General features: G+C 35.1%; 1 protein-coding gene across 1 annotated transcript; it reads right to left on the bottom strand.

The window, feature by feature from the left end:
- Window positions 1-888: 888 nt before the first annotated feature.
- Window positions 889-11,951, bottom strand: LOC138702672 (neuropeptide-like protein 31). Its single transcript, XM_069830000.1, has 3 exons — window positions 11,843-11,951; window positions 5,642-5,855; window positions 889-1,148 (listed from the first exon to the last, which is right to left on the bottom strand). The coding sequence occupies exons 1-3, from the start codon at window positions 11,858-11,860 to the stop codon at window positions 1,063-1,065; spliced, it is 318 nt and encodes a 105-aa protein (XP_069686101.1). The 5' UTR covers window positions 11,861-11,951; the 3' UTR covers window positions 889-1,062.
- Window positions 11,952-21,047: the final 9,096 nt, after the last annotated feature.

The following is a 21,047-nucleotide window of genomic DNA, read 5'->3' on the forward strand; positions in this document are numbered from 1 at the left end:
ATATTCTGTAATTCACACACACTCATGCTAGCACATTTGCAGTGGTTAAGTTACGGTACTAAGATGTCACACCAAAGCAACACTCGGATATACTGATGGTCAACAATTTTCTAAAACTGGAAAGAGGTCTCTTTCGTATTTTACATGCTATATCAAAAGGATTCTACTCGCGCAAACATTTTGAGTTAAGAATGCTGGATATATAATAATAAGGCAAAAGAGGATATTAATTTCGTTATATTAACTCGATAAGATTCTACAACGATAAGTATGTGAAGAGAAAATAAAAATTTTGTCATTAAGTTTGAAGGGAATAGAGAATCCATTTGACGCAGCATTACAATAGCTGTGTGGGAGGGGAGAAAAGATCTTCCTTTGTAGCCTGGCTCTGCAAGCCACTGCAGCGAAATATGGGTTTTAAACAGCGGCAGTTTCCCTCTGCTTCCCTTCACCTCTCTACCCCCTGACCATGCAAGACACTCTCCGTGAGCTGTTCCATCCTGCAGATCCCAGGACGACTTTGAATGCAGTTTCAATTCCAATACAGTCGATGTGCAAAAATAGTACATATTCCCGGCCAGATGAAATATAAAGCAATTTACTTAAGAAAAGCTATAAAAATTATTCTACAAATTAAAATTAAAATTATTTTTATTTTCTTGACAAAGCAGGGAGTGCTGCAGCTCCGCAGCTCTTATGGGCGAGCCGCCCCTCAGTATTCAGTAAACTCTGAATTGCAAGATATTAATTAATTCTTACTTAATAGTCACCAAATAATGACTGAAATTTCTGCAAGTAAAAATGTTTACTTATTTTTGCTCGATTGACCCATTGTATTTCATTGAGTAAGGAGTTATGGAAATGGGCTAAAATGAACTTTGACCTTAGTAGAGAAATATCGAGTCGTTTATTTTGCGTCGTGTTAGAGTGAAAAATATACACAAAACATTAATACACACAAACATGTTGTTAGTACACAAGGTGCTGGCAGTTTCGCCTTCTCAGAAGTCGAAGTACGCAGAATATTGAGCGTTGCGCGGGGGCGTTGGTTGTTTCTTGTGGTTACCACCAGTAGTGGGGGTAGTAGCCGTAAAGGCCGTGTCCATAGCCGTGTCCATAGCCGTAGCCATAGCCGTAGTAGGGGTAGCCTGCAATAGTAAGTCACAGTATTTAGTGGTCTGGGGTTCAAAACTCGGCACATCTATATATTTCCTTGTGGGCAAAGAGAGTTATGGATAAGTTCTCTTGAACAAGGACATCATTTTGGGCCGTATTCATAGACATTTTTAGCGCGGGCTTTCGGTGGATGATCAGCGTTTTTCGTATTCATAAACCAGTGTTAGCGACAGGATATGATTTGAATTCTGTACAAGTAACCAGTGGATAGCCGAGGCTAGCTTAGTACGCTCGTAGCGCGTGCTGCGAAATGTCTATGAATAGCACCCTTTATTTTTACTTCAATTTTTATTGTACCTGAGTTATTGTATGTACTTCACTCCCACCCCCTCTACTAGTAAACTTCCAACTGTTCTCCTCACAGAACCAAGCGTATACAGTCAAAGTCGCCTTAAGGTCGTAGTAAACACAAACAGTATTGAGTTAGTGAATATAGTACGTTCCAGAAATATGTTCGCGTATTCCAGTGACGAAAGAGCTTTTCAATATTGAATCATATTTTCGCACAGGTACTGTCGTCCGTTTGCCTACGTCGCATCCCGATTTCCCTCACCCGGAACTGTTTAAAATAAATTAAATAAAAGTAATTAACTGTCACGTGATTTCCCCCCTTTCTACGATCCTGCGACATAACCACTTGGACGGAGAGTACATAGCATGTCAGAGTAATGTTATCTGTGCGGGTCGGGCAGAAGTGAAGATTGAATTTACAGTAGGTAAGATACTCTTTTATAGAGTAGGTACAGAATTATTTCAACATGAGTTACTAGTACGAAAGACGAAACTGGTAATTGGAATTAGATGCAATAGTCTATAGTGCGATAATATGCACAAAAGAACTGAAGCCTGTATCTAAATGAACGGCCACCATTTTCAAAAATGTTTAAATATCCATTTTATGATTATTTTTCAATTTAACTTCATTCTCTATATTGTACGATAATGTGCTGTAGACAGTATAATATACACTGCATAATGAATACGTTCGCATGGATAACTCAGTTCGTGAGTAAAAACACTTATTGTTATTACTGTACTGTATTTTGATTAAACAAAAACCTAATGAAAATTATCAAATTCAAAATTACGATATCTCCTAGTTTACGTAAATGGATGAACTACTTTTCTTCCCTCCTATACCTAGTAAAGTGATTTGTTTGTATTTTACGCCAGTATAATCGAACTTCAATCGTGGAAGAGGGTAGCAAACGGTGTTTCCGGCTCTGAACCATTAATCCAAAGGTATAGCCTGGTTAATATTAAAAATGTTAGTAAAAATAAAATGATGTCCCTGTAGTTCTGGGATGGGATTCTCAGTAGAGGAACCCAAGTTGACTCCATGCAGTATCTCCAAGGCTGTTCTTCGAACCGTTTGTACACAGTGAATGCCTGTCTGTCAGCTACTCAAAAGTAATGTTACGCTTCATGCCTCACTAATTTCACAGACTCTAATGACGGCATATTATGCTTCGTTGCTGAGAGAAGTACATAATTAAACAATTCTCATTTATGTAATACAATAGTAGAGATATATTGTTGCGTGGGGGCATTGTGTGCAGACGTCCTTGGTTCAGAGTAGATTGCTGACAGCTGAAACTAGCTTTACAATTTGCAAGACGATTTCTGAGAATGAATAGACCTATTTTTAATTAAAAAAGGTATTTTCTCAAAATTTGTTGCAGCTACTCAGATCTGTTACTGGTTTGTGTGAAAAATTGTTTACGAGCGACCAACTATGCGCAGTTTGAATTACTTCCAGAAATTTTTGAAAAATAAAAATCCAGGTGCTTCATAAAATTCGAGTCGGCTGAGTGACATAGTGCTGGCGTTCTGTGCCCGAGGTTGCGGGTTCGATCCCAGCCCAGGTCGATGACATTTAAGTGTGCTTAAATGCGACAGGCTTATGTCAATAGATTTAGTGGTATGTAAAGGAACTCCTGCGGGACAAAATTCCGGTACACTGGCGACGTTGATATAAACGCGGCAGTTACGAGCGTCGTTAAATAAAAAAAATTTCAATTTCAATTTTTTTGACAAAATTCGATGTGAGAGGGTATATTAATTTAGCTTAATGGAAAACCTTACAAAGACCATAGTTATATTTCCACTACTATAAAAGTGGTCATTAATGAACAGAAATGAGGAAAGGTTGAAGAATCGAAAGTGTGATCAATGGTTAACTATATACCCCATGTTCAGTTTTGAATGGTAGCTTCCGGGACTTGTTTTTACGTTAACTACGTCACAGGTTTTTTTTGTCTAGATTAATCAAGGGTAGACGATTTTACCGTTTTAATAATATGTGGCACTTTCGAATGTTTGGGTTTGACACTTAATATTTATTTTTTTTTTATTATGTCCGTTTTTGAAAACTTGTAGGCCAATTTTTTTGCGTGAACAAGAAAATAATGAATTTATCTGATAATTCTGAGATGAAGAAAGAATAATGCTCAAGCTGTTCAGGAAGAGAAAAAACAGCTAGGTCACTGACTAAGCAGAAACTCCTACTGAAGGATGCACTGGAAGGAATGATGAACGGAAGAATAGTTCGGGGCACAAGAAGATATCAGATGATAGACGACATTAAGATATACGGGTCGTATAAAGAGAGATGAAGATAGAAAATAGGGAAAAATTGGAGAATGCTAGGCTTGGGGTGCAGTATCCTGCATCCAGATACAAGGAGAACTAGGACATTTCTTCAATGTGACCCAAGGTTTGAAACAAGGCGACGGGCTGGCACCATTACTGTTTAATTTAGTGCTAGAGCATGCTATAAGGCAAGCACAAATAGATACACACAATACTCTGGAATACAAGTCTACACAAGCAGTCGGATATGCAGATGATATAAGCATAATGGGAAGAGCACAAAGACCAGTGATAGAAACATTAGAAAAATTCGAAAGAACTGGAGTTGAAGTCGGTTTGAAAATAAATGAGGCAAAAACAAAAATCATAATACTGAATAGAAAAAAAGGAACCTGGATGTAGATGTACGGATCTCCAACCAAAAAATAGAAGTAGTAAATGAATTTAAATATTTAGGTGTAACTATCACGCATGACAATGAAGTGAATATAGAAATCCAGAATCGAATTAAAGTCGCTAATAAAGCATATTATTCACTTATCCCTCTAATTAGGTATCGTGGAGCCAATTGGAGATGTCGAATTGAACTATATAAAACAATGATCCGCAGTCTAATTATGTATGGACGTGAAAATTGGACTTTCACAAAAAAAATCACAGAATGCAGTTGACAGCTTCGAAAGAAAGATGTTAAGGAGGATATTTGGACCAGTGGTAAGGGATGGAAAATGGAGAATCCGATATAATCATGAATTATCCAGATTACACAACAATATAGCTTTGTCAATTTTCATACGGATCAGGAGACTGCAATGGGCAGGACATATAGTCAGGATGGAGAAGGGAAAGATACCAAGGAGACCTTTAGAGGGGCAATATAAAAGAAAAAGACCTGTTTGGAGACCACGGAATAGATGGAAGGACATGGTTCAAGAAGATACTACCAGTTTGCTGCGATTGTGGAACTGGAAGGTGGCAGCAAGGGACAGAGAAGAATAGAGAGAAAGAATTGGGGAGGCCATGGCCCGAAAACGGGTCGAAGAGCCATAGATAAATAGATAGGTTTGCAGTGAAAGATCTGTCCTTAGGCAGAAAACTATTATGAATGAATGAATAATGAATAGTTTATAATTGTGAGCCACGGAATCTATTGTTAAATAAAAAAAAATATAGACGTTCTCCTTTAATGGCAACTTCTAACCAGTTTCCTATTAAGTGAGTACTACCATATCTCCTCGCGGACAGCTGGCAGTGTCAGTAACTACTGTCTTGGCTAAAAGGCGTGAAATATTTGTTTCCCTGCATCCTACACATCTTCGTGTCATATACACAGCCTCTTGTTCTTTACATAAATTGTCTTCTTGACTCTTTCTAACTTACAAGTTTGGAGGGTATCATTAGAAGACTGGACAGTGAATTTCCCATCCATGACGAGCAAAATGTTCGAATCTGATACGGAAGTGAAATATGTGCTTGTCTGAGATGATGTTGGTGCATGTTTTCTAACATTATTTAGGCTTCCCTAGGCTAATTCGCTACTATCCATATTACCGACACAGAAAACAGTGGGAAATTCTTGCAGCTCATCATTCTCCCAGGAAAACAACACTCTGTGGCTCTGATTCCTGAGCAAAATGTTCAGGCAATGGTCTCTTGTGTTCTCCTTCAAAGGACACGTGTGGAAAGTTTCTTCGAATACCCCAGTTCCGCTATAAGTAGAGCTAGAGGCATGTTAAATTACTACGATGATATTATACCAATAGCTTGAGAAATTTAGAGATGTTATTAAATAAATATTTGAGAAGTGGAAGAAGAAGAAGAAGAAGAAGAAGAAGAAGAAGAACAGCTTCCGTTTCGCAAGGATAATACTCACCCCATCCGTATCCACCGTATCCGCCGTAGCCACCGTATCCGCCGTAAAGACCGCCGTATCCATAGGGGTAGCCGTAGAGCCCATAGCCGTATCCGTACGAACTCGCAGTCTTGAGCGTCTCTTTGGGTTCTTCCTTGGCCGCTGCCACTTCTTTTTCGGCGGGCGCGGCAGAGACTAGGACCACGAGGGCCAGGGTCAGAGCGAAGATGAGGGCCTGGAACAGGGAAGTTATGCGCATGTGCACTGAAGTACTTAATAAGATGATGGGGACTGGGCATTCAGTACCAGATATGAGGAACAAACTTTCAAAACCTGACATGTCACTTTTCAGAAAGTGCTACAAATACTATGTGTGTCTGTAATAAACGAATTTTTTTCTATGATAAAATTTGATAATAATCTTACAACTTACAAATGGCTTTTAAGGAACCCCCAGGTTCATTGACGCCCTCACATAAGCCCGCCATCGGTCCCTATCCTGAGCAAGATTAATCCATTCTCTACCATCATAACCCACCTCCCTCAAATCCATTTGAATATTATCCTCCCATCTATGTCTCGGGCTCCCCAAAGATCTTTTTCTCACCGGTTTCCCAACTAACACTCTATATGCATTTCCGGATTCGCCCATACGTGCTACATGCCGTGCCTATCTCAAACGTCTGGATTTAATGTTCCTAATTATGCCAGCTGAAGAACACAATGCGTGCACTTCTGCGTTATGTAACTTTCTCCCTTCTCCTGTAACTTCATCCCTCTTAGCTCCAAATATTTTCCTAAGAACCTTATTCTCAGACACCCTTAACCTCTGTTCCTCTCTCAAAGTGAGAGTCCAAGTTTCACAGAACAACCGGTAATGTAACGGTTTTATAAATTTTAACTTTCAGGTTTTTTGACAGCTTCTCAACCGAATAATAACACGCATTTCCCATATTTATTCTGCGTTTAATTTCCTCCCGAGTGTCATTTATATTTGTTTCTGTTGCTCCAAGTTATTTGAATTTTTCCACCTCTACGAAGGATAAATCTCCAATTTTTATGTTTCCATTTTTTACAATATTTTGGTCACGAGACATAATCATATACTTTGTCTTTTCGAGATTTACTTCCAAACCTATCGCTTTACTTGCTTCAAGTAAAATTTCCGTGTTTTCCCTAATCTTTTGTGGATTTTCTCCTAACATATTCATGTCATCCGCTAGACAAGAAGCTGATGTAACACGTTCAATTCCAAACCCTCTCTGTTATCCTGAACTTTCCTAATGTTATATTCTAAAGCGAAGTTAAAAAGTAAAGGTGATAGTGCATCTCCTTGCTTTAGCCCGCAGTGAATTGGAAAAGCATCAGATAGAAACTGACCTATACGGACTCTGCTGTATGTTTCACTGAGACACATTTTAATTAATCGAACTAGTTTCTTGGGATTACCATATTCAATAAGAATATTATATAAAACTTCTCTCTTAACCGAGTCATATGCCTTCTTGAAATCTATGAATAACTGATCTACTGTACCCTTATACTCCCATTTTTTCTCAAATATCTGTCGAATACAAAAAATCTGATCAATGGTCGATCTATTATCTATTATTTTCTGGTCCACACCTGTGGAGTAGCGGTTAGCGCGTCTGGCCGCGAAACCAGGTGACCCGGATTCGATCCCCGGTTGGGGCAAGTTACCTGGTTAAGGTTTTTCCGGGATTTTCCCTCAACCCAATATGAGCAAATGCTGGGTAACTATCGGTGCTGGACCCCGGACTTATTTCACCGGCATTATCACCTTCATCTCATTCAGACGCTAAATAACCTAAGATGTTGATAAATCGTCGTAAAATAACACACTAAAATAAAATAAAAAATATATATTTTAACTTTATTAAAAAATTATACATACAGAGTGTTCTGAAAAAAAAAAGGTTCCAGTATTTAGAGAGGAGGTAGTATGGATCAAAACAAGAAATATAAGTCCTACAAACATGGATCCTAAAATTAATATCTTCTGAGAAATGGGCAAGTCTTTACTAGCACTGTAAGAGCAGCATATCTTTCACTGTGAGCTCTTTGGCAAGAAACAAATGAGGAAACAGAATGCAACCTGTCACTGTCACTGTAATGTAATATGTAAAGAATTATAAATAAGTTGAGATAGCTAGTTGGTTAAATGATGAAAATTAATTTAATAGAAGTTTATTAGAACTATGTTATAGGGAGCAAAATATAAATATAAAATATATTGATATAATGAGAACATTAATGTAATGAGATTTTTCCATTAGAGGTTTGATATTCTATTTAGAGAAATTAATGGTAATAATAAGAATGGACAGATGTTAGTTTCATTATAAATAACAAATATTAATGAGTAATTAATCTGTTAAGAAAGAATTTATATAATTTTGACCTAAATGAAGTTATTGCCCAACAACCCCTTACATCACTCGGAAGCGAGTTCCAATTTCTAGCAAATGAACCTGTATAGGAAGAAGAATATAAAGATGTCTTGTGGTGAGGTATAATGAGTAATTTGTTATGTTGTATTGTTCTTGAGGGAAGAAGTTCTTAAATAATAAATATTCATGTTTAAGCATTTTGTGTACCTATATTGAACACTCGATTCTGAATGGATTTAGTCGTTTGTATAGATGGTGTAAATTTCAATTAACCATTTTGTCTTTTAAATGGACGCTTGCGTAAAAAACTGTAACAGAAACTCTTTCTTTGAAGATCCTTACAAATTTCTGGCAGAATTTTGTTAGAAAATAATACAGTTACTGTATGAATTTTCCACAATGATAAATTAGTCTCGGAACAGTCAAACTTACATTATGAAAATGAAACAATGGAATCACGTGTCAAAATGAAACAAACAAATTCTTAGTTTTTAAGATTACTGTTATAAGCGTATTAGTTTTATGGTTTCATGAGTTCATACTCATGTTTTTCACTATATCCTTGCTGATCCTGAAGCCTCTTGGATCAATAAATTATTTCCAAAGTGTCAGTAAATGTTTAATTTGTTAATTTTGTTATATTATGCTTTGAACAAACCCAGAACAAGAACTTCTGTAGTGTTTTGCGAATATATTCTTTGGTAGGCGGGAAAAGACACATAAGTCAAAAAAGTCGATTTTTCTGTTGTGCCTAATCACATAAGTCAAATATTTTTTCTAATTTTTGAAATAATAAATTTTCTTGTATTTTAAATTGAAAAGGGTCTTACTTTAACATACATGAATTTCATTATTATACTTTTATTCAGTTAAGAATAAATTAAAAAGAAAGTCTCTCCTGAAAAATTATTATTTTTTGACTTATGTTCCTTTTCTCGCCGACCAAAGATTATGTTCCAAGATTGATAACTCTTTAAAAATACTTGACTCGATACAATTAAATTTATTGAGAATATTTTTAAATCGGATCCACTTAAGGGGGTTCGGAACCTCACAAATGACGAAATTTTGAAATTTTATTTTATTGTCTCATTGTATTCTACAAACTTCAGGAATTACAATGATATATGTAATTTATTTTTTTTGAAAATTGGAAAGCCTTTTTTTTTATCTTTTTTATGTTGCATCTGTCAATTGATGTTTCTTGTGAACTTTGAAGTTACCAAAAAATGACTTTTTTTTAACATATGACCATTATCTCAACTTCTACGTGAGATACAAAGCTCAAATTTTTACCACGTGTTCTCCATAAGTATTTCCTACTTTTAACACAGGGAAATAGTTCTATCTTGTATAATTTTAAAATAAAAATATACTCGTAAATTTTCTATTTTTTTCTTTTCAAAATTCAGTTTCATAATAACAGATTTTTAATTTGTAAAGTTTTTAAAGTAACTGAAAATACTTGTATCTAAATTATCAACAGGCTTCCTGTAATGTGTGGTAATAGTTTCATCTTTCTACGTATGAAGGTTTCTGAGAAAATAATAATAATAATAATAATAATAATAATAATAATAATAATAATAATAATAATAATAACAATAATGTTTTATTTTCGCTGGCAGAGTTAAGGCCATAAGGCCTTCTCTTCCACTCAACCAGACTTAATCAATACAATACATATTTAAATTACGAATACTTACACTACACTTAAAAGGTGCTCCAGCAATATTCTTCAGTTAAGTTTTAACGACTAGTAGACTACATATTTATTTAAGTTTAGATAAACCTATAAGATAAAGTAGTAACTTAATTTATGAGCTAATTTAATTCAATCAATTATAATTAATTTGAAATTTGAGATAGCTAGTAAAATGATGAAAATTAATTTAATATAAGCTTACTAGAACTATGTTACAGGGAGAAAAAAATATATAAATCTAAATATATTTCTATAATGAGAATATTAATGTAATTGCCATTAGAGGTTTTGTAAATCTATTTAGAGAAATTTATTAATGATGATAATAAGAATGGACAGATGTTAGTTTCATTATATGTATTAAATATTAATCAGTAATTAATTTGTTAAGTAAGAATTTATGTAATTTTGACCTAAATGAAGTTATTGTCCAACAACCCCTTACATCACTCGGTAGCGAATTCCAATTTCTAGCAACTGAAACTGTATAGGATGAAGTATAAGTATAAAGATGTCTTGTGGTAGGGTATAATGAGTAAATTGTTATGATAAGATCTTGTACTTAGCTGATGATATGCGAATAAATTTTGAAAACGAGACGCCAAATATATTGGGATGGATCATGAACTTCGTGAAATTTAACATAGTGGAGATAGACGATTCCGAAACCTATTTTATCCGGACATGTCCTCCTTTTTAGGCCTTTGTCCGGGGTCCGGGCAGATTTAAAAAAAACCAAGAAGTGCCGTCCTTTTCGTAACTTGTATGCCTGATATTTTGGAATTTTCTGATTTGACGTCTTTTTCAAGTAATTCGCCTGCAGGTGGTAGCAGCATCGACGGAATATATTCTTTGCCAACGATCTCTTTGCTTGCAAAATAATATTAATTTCACACTTTGTGCGATCTTTTTTTATGTATTTTGATAACAATTATAGTTCCCTTGGCTTTAATATGTAGTTAACTGTAAAACCATTTTATATTATTAACTTTTATCACATGTAATGTTGTAATAAAATAGATATTGACATAAGTTTAAGTATAATATGGACCTGAGCGTAAATCTAAATATACATTTTTCTGTCCTCTTTAATAATTATAGTTACCTTGACTTCCACATGTACCTACCTGTAAAATCGTTATTATTATTATTATTATTATTATTATTATTATTATTATTATTATTATTATTAAGTTTTATCATAATTATTTTGTAATGTTAACATGCTTTTAAGTATGATACTTACTTACTTACTTACTTACTTACTGGCTTTTAAGGAACCCGGAGGTTCATTGCCGCCCTCACATAAGCCCGCCATTGGTCCCTATCCTGAGCAAAATTAATCCATTCTCTATAATCATATCCGACCTCCCTCAAATCCATTTTAATATTATTTTGTAACATCCCAAGTACCAAATCTCAAAACCTTATTCCTTTGCTGTGGTCGTGCCAGAGAATCAGTCCCATTCCGAGGCTTATTTGAAGGATTCGTAACAAGCTGTTTTTTACGGTGATGGGTTGTTAGCCCTTCGCCCAACCCCCAAGCTGGAGGACCACCCCTCATCGGCTGTCCGCGACTGCTTATTCAATATAAGTATGATATAAGGCTAAATTGTGCTGTAAATATTTTGTAATAAAATATATATTGAGGTAATTTATAGTATAATACAGGTCTAAGTATAAATCTAAGTACCTATTTTCTGTCCTCTTTTTTCGAACAATGTCCTCCTTTTTGAAACTTTGTGTCCTCTTTTTTTATCGATGTGAATCTGGTCACCCTACCATTAAGTATGTTCAAAACATTAATTTTCACGTTTTTCATGAATGCTTAAACATTTCGAGTATTAATTAAAAATTCTTAAATGTATTTATATCAGTTTTTCTCTTTAAGTAACGTTTTTGTACAAATACGTAGTTTTATCTAAATTGCCTACTAGGCTGCATATTTTGTAAATTATGAGAAACTAAACAACCTTTCTGTAGATCCGTTAAGAATTTAAGTGGAAGAACGAATCTGCAATTAGCATTTAATTTTCCGTTAACCTAACGATATCGCATTGCAGCCACTCGACACTGGCTGCTGTCACACTTGATAGCACCACTCACAATTCTGCAGAGAGCCATGATGGTTGCTGCCGCTGCTGCTGCTGCTGTTCAGTGATGGCTGTTGTCGCTGATGGATGTCACTGTGTCCGTCTGTCCCCCTTTATATACACCCATGTCCCATCGTTTTGCTTGGGAATCCAGGAAATAATGAAATAGTGGGTGGAGACATATGGACAGCGGTAAGGGAGACGGTCGGGAAGGACAAATGCATTAGTCCTCACCTTGACATCCAAAACACAATAAGTCCCGTGCTCGACACTTGCCGTTACGCCAAGGCCCACCTCGTGGCGCTAGAGTCGATAATCCACAACCGTCATTTCTTTTGCACCCTCGTTGCCTTGGAGTGGAAAGTTTTGTTTGTTTTATCTTTTACTAATTTATTTTTATTATTGTCATTTGTTTATTTAATCTGGCAGGATTAATGCCATAGGGCCTTCTATTCCATCCTACCACATAGCACGTATAATTGCAACACATAGAGCCTACAAACAGTGGTAGTAAATAATGAAATTATTGCATTAAATTCGAATACAGGATCAACAGTATCACAATGGAACAATAAAGAGCACATATAACACAAATACAATTAAGAAAGAAAGGAAGAGGAAATAACAGTAATAATAGTAATAATAATAATAATAATAATAATAATAATACTTACTTACTGGCTTTTAAGGAACCCGGAGGTTCATTGCCGCCCTCACATAAGCCCGCCATTGGTCCCTATCCTGAGCAAGATTAATCCAGTCTCTACCATCATATCCCACCTCCCTCAAATCCATTTTAGTATTATCTTCCCATCTACGTCTCGGCCTCCCTAAAGGTCTTTTTCCCTCCGGCCTCCCAACTAACACTCTATATGCATTTACGGATTCGCCCATACCTGCTACATGCCCTGCCCATCTCAAACGTCTGGATTTTATGTTCCTAATTATGTCAGGTGAAGTATACAATGCGTGCAGTTCTGCGTTGTGTAACTTTCTCCATTCTCCTGTAACTTCATCCCTCTTAGCCCCAAATATTTTCCTAAGAACCTTATTCTCAAAAACCCTCAATCTCTGTTCCTCTCTCAAAGTGAGAGTCCGAGTGTCACAACCATATAGAACAACCGGTAATATAACTGTTTTATAAATTCTAACTTTCAGATATTTTGACAGAAGACTGGATGACAAAAGCTTCTCAACGGAATAATAACACGCATTTCCCATATTTATTCTGCGTTTAATTTCCTCCCGAGTGTCATTTATATTTGTTACTGTTGCTCCAAGATATTTGAATTTTTCCAACTCTTCGAAGGATAAATCTCCAATTTTTATAGTTCCATTTCATACAATATTCTGGTCACTGGACATAATCATATACTTAGTAATAATAATAATAATAATAATAATAATAATAATAATAATAATAATAATAATAATAATAGCAATAATACTGATGATACTGTTTTACTTTTTAGTGGATAAACTTGGACTGATGCTTATTATAATGCAAATTGCGGCTTAGAATAAAAAAAAACGGTTCGATTTAAATTCACTTGTAATTAGTAAATATAAAACAATAGTTATCCTATTTTCTTTAAATAATAAAGATAATAAACCAACTTCATCTACTCTACAAATCAAAATGCATAATTTTGATTGTTCCCATATAAATTGCAATTGTTCAATTATTAATGAAGTTAAGGAGGTTAAATACTTAGGTAAAATTATTAATACTCATTTAAAATGGAATAATCATATTCATTATATTTGTAATACATTACGTGAAACATTATATTACTTTGTTGTTCTAAGAAATATTTTGTCAATTAACTGTTAACGTATAATTTATTTAGCATTATTTCAATCTATATTTCTGTAGGGTATTATACTGTAGGTTGGGATGGAACTTATAAATCCAACCTATATCCGTTAATTTTACTACAGAAAAATTTGTTTAAGAAAGCAGAAAGATTACTCAACTGAATTGTTGTTTAAACATTTCAAAGTTTTCAACATTAAACAAATGTATTATTTTATTTTATTAAAATATTTTCACAGAAATCTGAATAATTTTGAAAGTTATATACATAATTATAGAATTAAATGTTTCGTTTGTTTGTGTTGTTTTCGAGCTCTTCAGTATCATGTATTTTGCAGTTACAGGTACCTATTCATTTTGTCATTATTGTCTATTTGTATTGTCTCTAATTTTAATAAATATTTTTATGAATTATGTAATTCCTTGTTAACTTTTATTTTGTGCTGAACTGTTATTGGCATGGACAATAATCCTTGTTTAGTAATACTCCCGGTTGAGAACTGCGTGGACAGTAATTAACTTTTAGGCATGGTGACATCTTGTTGGTACCAAAAAAGAAGCAGCAGGTGCCAATGGTACTTCCTCTAATAGGGCGGGGATCCTCTCTTCAAGGGAGTGACCATACGATAAGTCAATAATGTTCTCTTCGATAATCTCGGGGGTTAGCACCTGTTCCACTAGAATACCGCCCTAAACGCTAGTTATATTCCTTTTTAAGGCTCGCTTCCACTTAGCAGAAATGAATGTGATTTATAATAATAATAATAATAATAATAATAATAATAATAATAATTTTTTACTAATATTTATTGTGCTGTACAACAGGTTGGGGTCAATAACAGTTCAGCACAAAATAAAAGTTAACAAGGAATTACATAATGCATAAAAATAATTATTAAAATTAGAGACAATATAAATAGACAATAATGACAAAATTAATATATAACTGCAAAATTCATGATACAGAATAGCTGAAAAACAACGCGAACAAATTAAACTTAAATGAATGTGATTTAAAATGATGATGATGATGATGATGATAATAATAATAATAATAATAATAATAACAATAATAATAATAAATTTCGCTCTAGAATATGCCATTAGGAAAGTTCAAGATAACACAGAGGGTTTGGAATTGAACGGGTTACATCAGCTTCTTATCTATGCGGGTGACGTGAATATGTTAGGAGAAAATCCACAAACGATTAGGGAAAACACGGAAATTCTACTTGATGCAAGTAAAGAGATAGGGTTGGAAGTAAATCCCGAAAAGACTAAGTATATGATTATGACTCGTGACCGGAATATTGTACGAAATGAAAACATAAAAATTGGAGATTTATCCTTGGAAGAGGTGGAAAAATTGAAATATCTTGGAGCAGCAGTAACAAATATAAATGACACTCGGGAGGAAATTAAACGCAGAATAAATATGGGAAATGCGTGTTATTATTCGGTTGAGAAGCTTTTATCATCTAGTCTGCTGTCAAAAAATCTGAAAGTTAGAATTTATAAAACAGTTATATTACCGGTTGTTCTATATGGTTATGAAACTTGGACTCTCACTTTGAGAGAGGAACAGAGATTAAGGGTTTTTGAGAATAAGGTTCTTAGGAAAATATTTGGGGCTAAGAGGGATGAAGTTACAGGAGAATGGAGAGAATTACACAACGCAGAGCTGCACGCATTGTATCCTTCACCTGACATAATTAGGAACATTAAATCCAGACGTTTGAGATGGGCAGGGCATGTAGCACGTATGGGCGAATCCAGAAATGCATATATAGCGTAGTTGGGAGGCCAGAGAGGAAAAGACCTTTAGGGAGGCCGAGACGTAGATGGGAGGATAATATTAAAATGGATTTGAGGGAGGTGGGATTTGATGGTAGAGACTGGATTAATCTTGCTCAGGATAGGGACCAATGGCGGGCTTATGTGAGGACGGCAATGAACCTCCGGGTTCCTTAAAAGCCAGTAAGTAAGTAAAGTATAATAATAATAATAATAATAATAATTATTATTATTATTATTATTGTTATTATTTATTTCCTTTTCAAGTAATTTAAGAATGGCACGAACATTTATCTTTATAGTATTTGATTTTACTTGTTATAAAATTGATTTTTTTAATGGACGACTATTTTTTTCATATTTTAAATCTCCATAAAACCTTAAGTATTCGCATAATATGTATAATTATTTTAGAAACTAACAATTGTAATCTAGACTATTGGCCCACTTGTCCGGAATTATATACTGTGATTCCAGTTAGTGTTTCTGTAACATAGTTTTTTTCATTTTCCCACAAATTTACTCTTCCACACTTATGCCCTTAAAAAAGGATTCATATTTGTTTTTGTAGGCGGTATTGGAATCTTCAATACTGTGAATTTGTGATACTCGGTGAAAAAAAAAAAACTTTGAGAACCCCTGCTCTAGACTTGAACCAGCTGCACTGTGTTTACCACTCTTACGTAAGACTTGAGGGCAGATTACATGTCCCAATATGCTAATAAACTCGATATGTAATGCGCATGCAGATCGCCCAATGACGAGTAAGAGGTCGTACTGCCTTCAACTGCAGAGGTCTGAGGGAAGAGGGAAGAAAACGGGCGTGATAGAATTCGTGGCACAGTTGTGATACTTATAAAAAGTATTATAGAGAGCTAAGAGAGAAATAAAGATCAGGAAGAGAGGGGAAGGTTGAGGTGAAAGGAGACAAAAGAAGAAATAGAAGAAAGTAAAAGACGAAAGAAAAACGAAGCAAAATATAAAAGGAAGAATTGGAGAAAGGGAGAAATAAAATTGAAAGATAAAATGATTGGAAGAAGAGATGATATAAAAGGGAAAAGTAAAAGTTTAAATAAATAAATAAATAAATAAATAAATAAATAAATAAATAAATAAATAAATACGTAACTAAGTACGTAAGTAATTAAATAAGTACGTAAATAATTAAGTACGTAAGTAAGTACATAGTCTCGCGCCGTGGTGTTGTGGTCTAAGGCATCCTGCCTAGGACTCGCGTTACGGAATTCGCGCTGGTTCGAGTCCTCACTGGGGAAGAAATTTTCTGAAGAAATTTCGGCCAGTATATGGGCAGCTACGATAGGTAGCGAAAATTCGGTTTCGCAAACCAGCTATAATGGCTGGGGGGGGGGGATCATCGTGCTAACCACACGACATCGCCATACTGGTTGGATGATCGTCCACCTCTGCTTCAGCAGGTGGACGTGAGACCAGCAGCCGGCTGATCGGTCTTGGCCCTTCAGGGCTGTAGCGCCATGGATTTACTTTTTTACTTACGGTGTCATTATGCTCTAATGTCTTTTGGCGAATTAAACCAATTCTATTCAATTCATGGATGTACACGTCATTAAAAACATTGGTAAAAATACATTAGCGACAGAACAAATCCGAATAATTACAGAGGGATAAGCCTGCTAGATACCACTTACAAGATATATGCAAGAATGCTAAATGAAAGACTAAAGAAAATAGCCGACCACTTGATATCAGAAGAACAAGTAGGATTCAGGAAAGGAAGATCTTGCATGGATGCAGTTTTCACACTCAAAAGAATAATAGAAGAAAGAAGAGAGTTTAATTGTGAAACACATTTAGCCTTCATAGATCTGGAAAAGGCCTTCGATAATATAGATAGAGAACTACTATGGAATATACTTATAAGAAGGGGATACCCGAAACACCTTGTGGAAGCAATTAAATCTCTCTACAAAGAAACCGGCATATGCATAGTGATAGGAGGAAACTTGCCAGAAGCGATTCCCACTAATAAAGGAGTAAGACAGGGCTGTAGTATCTCGCCGACACTTTTTAATATTTATATTGACGACATGTTTAGAACATGGAAATCTTATGTTAATCCAGGAATATATTTAAAGAACAACACTTTCTTGAAATCCCTTTTATATGCTGATGATAAAGTAATTATCCAAGACAGTGAGGATAAATTACAGAAATCAATTTATGTTTTAAATAAAATAACAAAAGAATATAATTTTAAAATTGCAGCTCACAAAACCAAAACAATGGCATTTAAAAGAAAATACCCAATAAGGACAAAAATAGTAATCGATGAAATAATCATAGAACAGGTTATAGTACATTATGCAAGAGCCTATAATGAAGGTAATTAAGAAGTGAGTATGGATATTTATGAAACGAGCGCAAGCGAGTTTCATAATTTTCATACGAGCTTCTTAATTACCATTATAGGCGAGTTTCATACGACTTTTTATGCTCGACCACATTTCTAACTTGATATTATTAATTTTTGAGCAATGTCCCGTATGTTGTGAGATGTGCGCAGACGCGAAAGTATTGATTTTTTCCGGGGAACAGATGTCCACATTGACCTTGCTAGGCCATAAGAACCTACAGAGATAACATTGCAATTAAATTAGACATTGAAAAACGAGATGACAAATTGAATTTATTTGAATATTATTTACAATTAACGCTAATTATTATAGTAACAGAACATAACCTTCTGCGACAGTATTGGATTTCCAGCCTCCGTGACTTTTCGCTAATTCTCTTTCGATTGCATATCCGAGAATAATCGATACTTGCGGTTTTATAACGGTAGAAAGCTGACCTGTCATTGGCTGAACAGTTGTAACCTGAGTCGTCATTGGGTGAAAGACCTGACCTTTAATGAGTAGGTGTACTTTAATGACATGCATTAAAGGTCTGCTACCAGGTGTATAATTACTACATTTCGGCATGGTCGAGCATAAAATATTTTAAGTCTCTAGGATGCTACATTTCATATGAAAGAGATATAGACCTGGATAAAAAAACTTAATAACTTTCGAAATGTCTGTGGAACAATCCATAGATCTTTAAAAAACAAAACAAGAAAAGATACACGGATAAAATGTTTCAATACAATGGCAGTACCTATGCTAACTTATGGAAGTGAAGCCAGAATAATGACAGAAAAAGATAAATCAAAAGTCCAGGCAGCAGAAATGGAATTTATGAGGATGTACAATACAAGATAAAAAGAAGAATATAGATATACGGAAGAAATTAGAGGTGGAACCATTGCAGGAGAAATTAAAGAGAAATAACAGAAGGTGGTGTGGACATCTACAAAGGATGCCGAACTACAGACTGCCAGCTTTAGCAATGGGATATAAACCAAAAGGAAAACGAGATGGAGGACGACCAAGAGCGAAATGGGTGCCGGAACAGGTTCAACATGAACCTAATCCTTGAAGTGAAGAAGAAGAAGAAGAAGAAGAAGAAGAAGAAGAAAAATACATTATAGATTAAAAACACAAAATTAGATTAGAATACATTCCATCGAACTGTATATCTGATTAGATTTTATTCTTGAAACCTGAAATTGCAGGACAGATCAGAATAGGCTGTTTCCCTGGATTAACAGCAATTGCGTAACAAGGCACGCGCTGTTTTCTGTTCCAGGGCCACTGGCTCGCGATTTGAGGTGATTGCTGTATTATCCGCCATAATGTACTTTGCGCCATTATCCTAACGACTGGATAATGCGGCTAGTGCGTGCAGGCCGGGCGCAAGGCCAGAGAACGCGGAAACTACGAACTCAGAAAAACTGCCTAGGAAGCTTCCAGAAATAGGAGAATGGGACACAATTCCTGGGAGATGAAGGGTGCAAATCTGTAATTTAGTCACTGTACTTGTCTCTATCATCGTCATCATCGTCGCCATCATTATCATCATCATCGTCATCAACATCATCGTCATCATTATCATCATCATCGTCATCATCATCGTCATCATCATCATCGTCATCATCATCATCATCATCATCATTACCACCCCTAAGGGATGGATGTTGATGATCTAAAATCTACTTAAAATGATCAATAAAATGCCCTTAAAGTAATGAAAAATGACATAAAATTAAAATAAAATGACATTTAAATATTATTCAAAGTACTGTTGCCACAACTTCTTAAACATTAGTCACCTTGTTTCAATGACTGCCCTGCAAATGTCGGAGAGATGAGGAAACTTCCTGGAATTTGACTAAGATAAAGGAAAAGAACATGCAACAAAATGGAGGTTTTAAGGGAAAACTATAGATTTTGATTAGGATTTACAATGTGTTTCAGTAGGGGTGGTCCATGTCCGTGCCTTCATTCTCCGTCTCCTCCTCCTTCCTCGCTTCACTTTTGTTACCAGACCTTCCAGATGAGGGAGTGTGTTTGACAAAACAAATTCTGGGCGCAGCATACATTCTTGAAATATTTGTGTTAAAAATACTGTCTATTGTCTACTACAGTACATCCCTTAAGAATCATATTGGGGACACAACGTCCTATTGTCCAGGAAACGGTGAAAGTTTCCCCGCTTCCAAACATAAATTCTAAAACCACCCTCGTACTGACAAAAGAATAGTAGCGGTCAAAGCCCTGACTTAAACTAAGCTGTTGTCAAGAATTTTATATTTCTTCCGTTGTGTGAGCTAAAGCCTTCAGTGGAATGTGGGATGGACTTTAGAGTCTGTTCCAAACTATAAAACTCAAACTTCACTGTTATTCACTTACAGTATGCACTAGGTAATTACTACTGACCTACTTGCTTAAAAAAAAGATTTAACAGACCTAGGCCTATCTGTAAAGAAGAAAGAAAAATGCATTCCAAATTATCTGAAAGTTCTTCAAATTAATTCAAAATGACCAAAAAATGCCGGTAAAAATATAAAAATGACCTATTAGTTAAAAAACGTCAAAAATGCAATATAAGAAATTAATTTTTTATGTTGATATTAACATAGAAAGGATTTCTATATTAATAGGCATCGTCCTAATGTGAAAGATAAGATGACTTTTCATCAACATCAGCTCTCTAATCATCATCATCATCATCAGCATCATCTTGATCGTCTTCAATCAATCAATCAATCAATCAATCAATCAATCAATCAATCAATCAATCAATCAATCAAACTCCTGTATCTCCTCATGAGGAGCATAGGGCATTCACAAAGTGCCTCCATCGGACCCTATTTGTAGCCAACTTCTTCACTTCGCCTCATGTTTTCCCCTCCCTAGCAATTTCCTCCAAAACTGTTCTCTTCCATGTATTTTGTTACGAGAAGAAAATGTAAACTAGATAAGTAGGCCTACATTTAATATAGGCCTAGATATAGATTAGTACACACCACAATTGAAATTTTAAAGTAATACGCTACTGACCCTACTTCCTGTTGAGGCTGATTGACGAAATCAAGCTCAAGTGAAAGTTCACATGTGCTTTAGTGATAAATATTTTTGTCTCGAAAATTTTAATGCAATAGTTTCCGAAATAAATGAGTGTTACGGATGGTCTGAATCATCCTACTCGCCAATACACAAAACGTACGTAAGATGGCTGTCTAACGGAG

Source organism: Periplaneta americana, chromosome 7 (genome assembly GCF_040183065.1).
Source record: "Periplaneta americana isolate PAMFEO1 chromosome 7, P.americana_PAMFEO1_priV1, whole genome shotgun sequence".
In the NCBI taxonomy this organism is placed as follows: domain Eukaryota; kingdom Metazoa; phylum Arthropoda; class Insecta; order Blattodea; family Blattidae; genus Periplaneta; species Periplaneta americana.

Bases quoted from the DNA above. Each gene is read 5' to 3' on its own strand.
- LOC138702672 (XM_069830000.1), bottom strand. The intron at 1,149-5,641 runs GTGAGTATTATC...TTACTATTGCAG, and splicing joins ATACGGTGGATACGGATGGG to GCTACCCCTACTACGGCTAT.